This window comes from Octopus bimaculoides, chromosome 22, assembly GCF_001194135.2.
Source record: "Octopus bimaculoides isolate UCB-OBI-ISO-001 chromosome 22, ASM119413v2, whole genome shotgun sequence".
Taxonomy (NCBI): domain Eukaryota; kingdom Metazoa; phylum Mollusca; class Cephalopoda; order Octopoda; family Octopodidae; genus Octopus; species Octopus bimaculoides.
The window spans coordinates 5875640-5877039 of NC_069002.1; the positions used below are offsets into that span (position 1 = coordinate 5875640).

At 43.9% G+C, this 1400-nt stretch overlaps 1 protein-coding gene across 1 annotated transcript in view; it reads right to left on the bottom strand.

Moving 5' to 3' along the window:
• The window catches only part of LOC106879696 (protein unc-13 homolog B), a 221764-nt gene that overhangs the window by 1845 nt on the left and 218519 nt on the right, over positions 1–1400 (bottom strand). The window contains exon 38 of the mRNA XM_052975641.1: positions 992–1122. Within this exon, the coding sequence (XP_052831601.1) occupies positions 992–1122 (131 nt within the window). The remainder of the gene's footprint in view (positions 1–991; positions 1123–1400) is intronic.

Consider the following 1400-nt stretch of genomic DNA (forward strand, 5'->3'; position numbering starts at 1 on the left):
ATGTGTGTTTGTCCCCCCCACCATCGCTTGACAACCGATGCTGGGGTGTTTACGTCCCCGTAACTTAGCAGTTTGGCAAAAAGAAACCGATAGAATAAGTACTAGGCTTACAAAGAATAAGTCCTGGGGTCGATATACTCAACCAAAAGCGGTGCTCCAGCATGGCCACAGTCAAATGACTGAAACAAGTAAAAGAGTAAAAAGAAAGAGGCCTCTGAGCAGGTATCGCCAAGCTTTTGGCAAACTTTGATGCAGATTCTCTGCTCAACTTCCTCTGTCCCGTCAATGCGACAATTACACGCTACACACCTTCCTTCCAAGCACTGCTGCAGTAAACAGCGGAAGTGAGCTAGAACGTTAAAACTTACTACACATGCACAGCAGAGTTCAAGATAAACGTGTGCCAAGTGGCTTCACTCTGTGTGCTTTAGCATCGTTACTATGGCAGCTGTCCGGATACTTATTGATCAGACTACTTATAGGGCTATGTACCTCAGCATGTGGGTGGAGGCACAATGGCCCAGTGGTTAGGGCAGCGGACTCGCGGTCATAGGATCACGGTTTCGATTCCCAGATCGGGCGTTGTGAGTGTTTATTGAGCGAAAACACCTAAAGCTCCACAAGACTCCAGCAGGGGCTGGTGGTGAACCCTGCTGTACTCTTTCACCACAACTTTCTCTCACTCTTACTTCGTGTTTCTGTTGTGCCTGTAATTCAAAGGGTCAGCCTTGTCACACTGTGTCACGCTGAATATCCCCGAGAACTACGTTAAGGGTATACGTGTCTGTGGAGTGCTCAACCACTTGCACGTTAATTTCACAAGCAGGCTGTTCCGTTGATTGGATCAACTGGAACCCTCGACGGAGTGCCAACAACCACCTCAGCATGTGGTACATAGTCCACCGTGACCACAGTCCAATGAATGAATCCAGGAAATGAAAGAATACTCTACCAAGCACAGCCATAGACCGAAGGAAAGAAAATAACTTACTGACTGGTTTTCCTCCTTCCCATCGTGTAGCCTTTACAAATGCCGCAGACTGCTTCTCAGCCGCTGCTCTCGGTGCTGGGTGGAGACAAGATCGCACAACTTTGGCACAGATTGATGAAAACTGCACATAACTAAAAAAAAAAAATTTTTTTTTTTAAATTACAAGACAATGTAAGTTCTTAAAAATTAAACTTTTTTTTTTCTAAAGTATTATTCAAACATTCACAAATTGGTAATAATGCCACACTTTGGTTTCCAATGAGATAATTATTATTTTTTTTTTAATCATTAACTCCATTACATCATCATCGTTTTTCCCATGCTGGCATGGGGTGGATGAGTTTTTAGAGGTCAAAATGTCCTTCTTGTCACTAATTGTTCAAATGGACCTGGACAAGATTTGAACTCG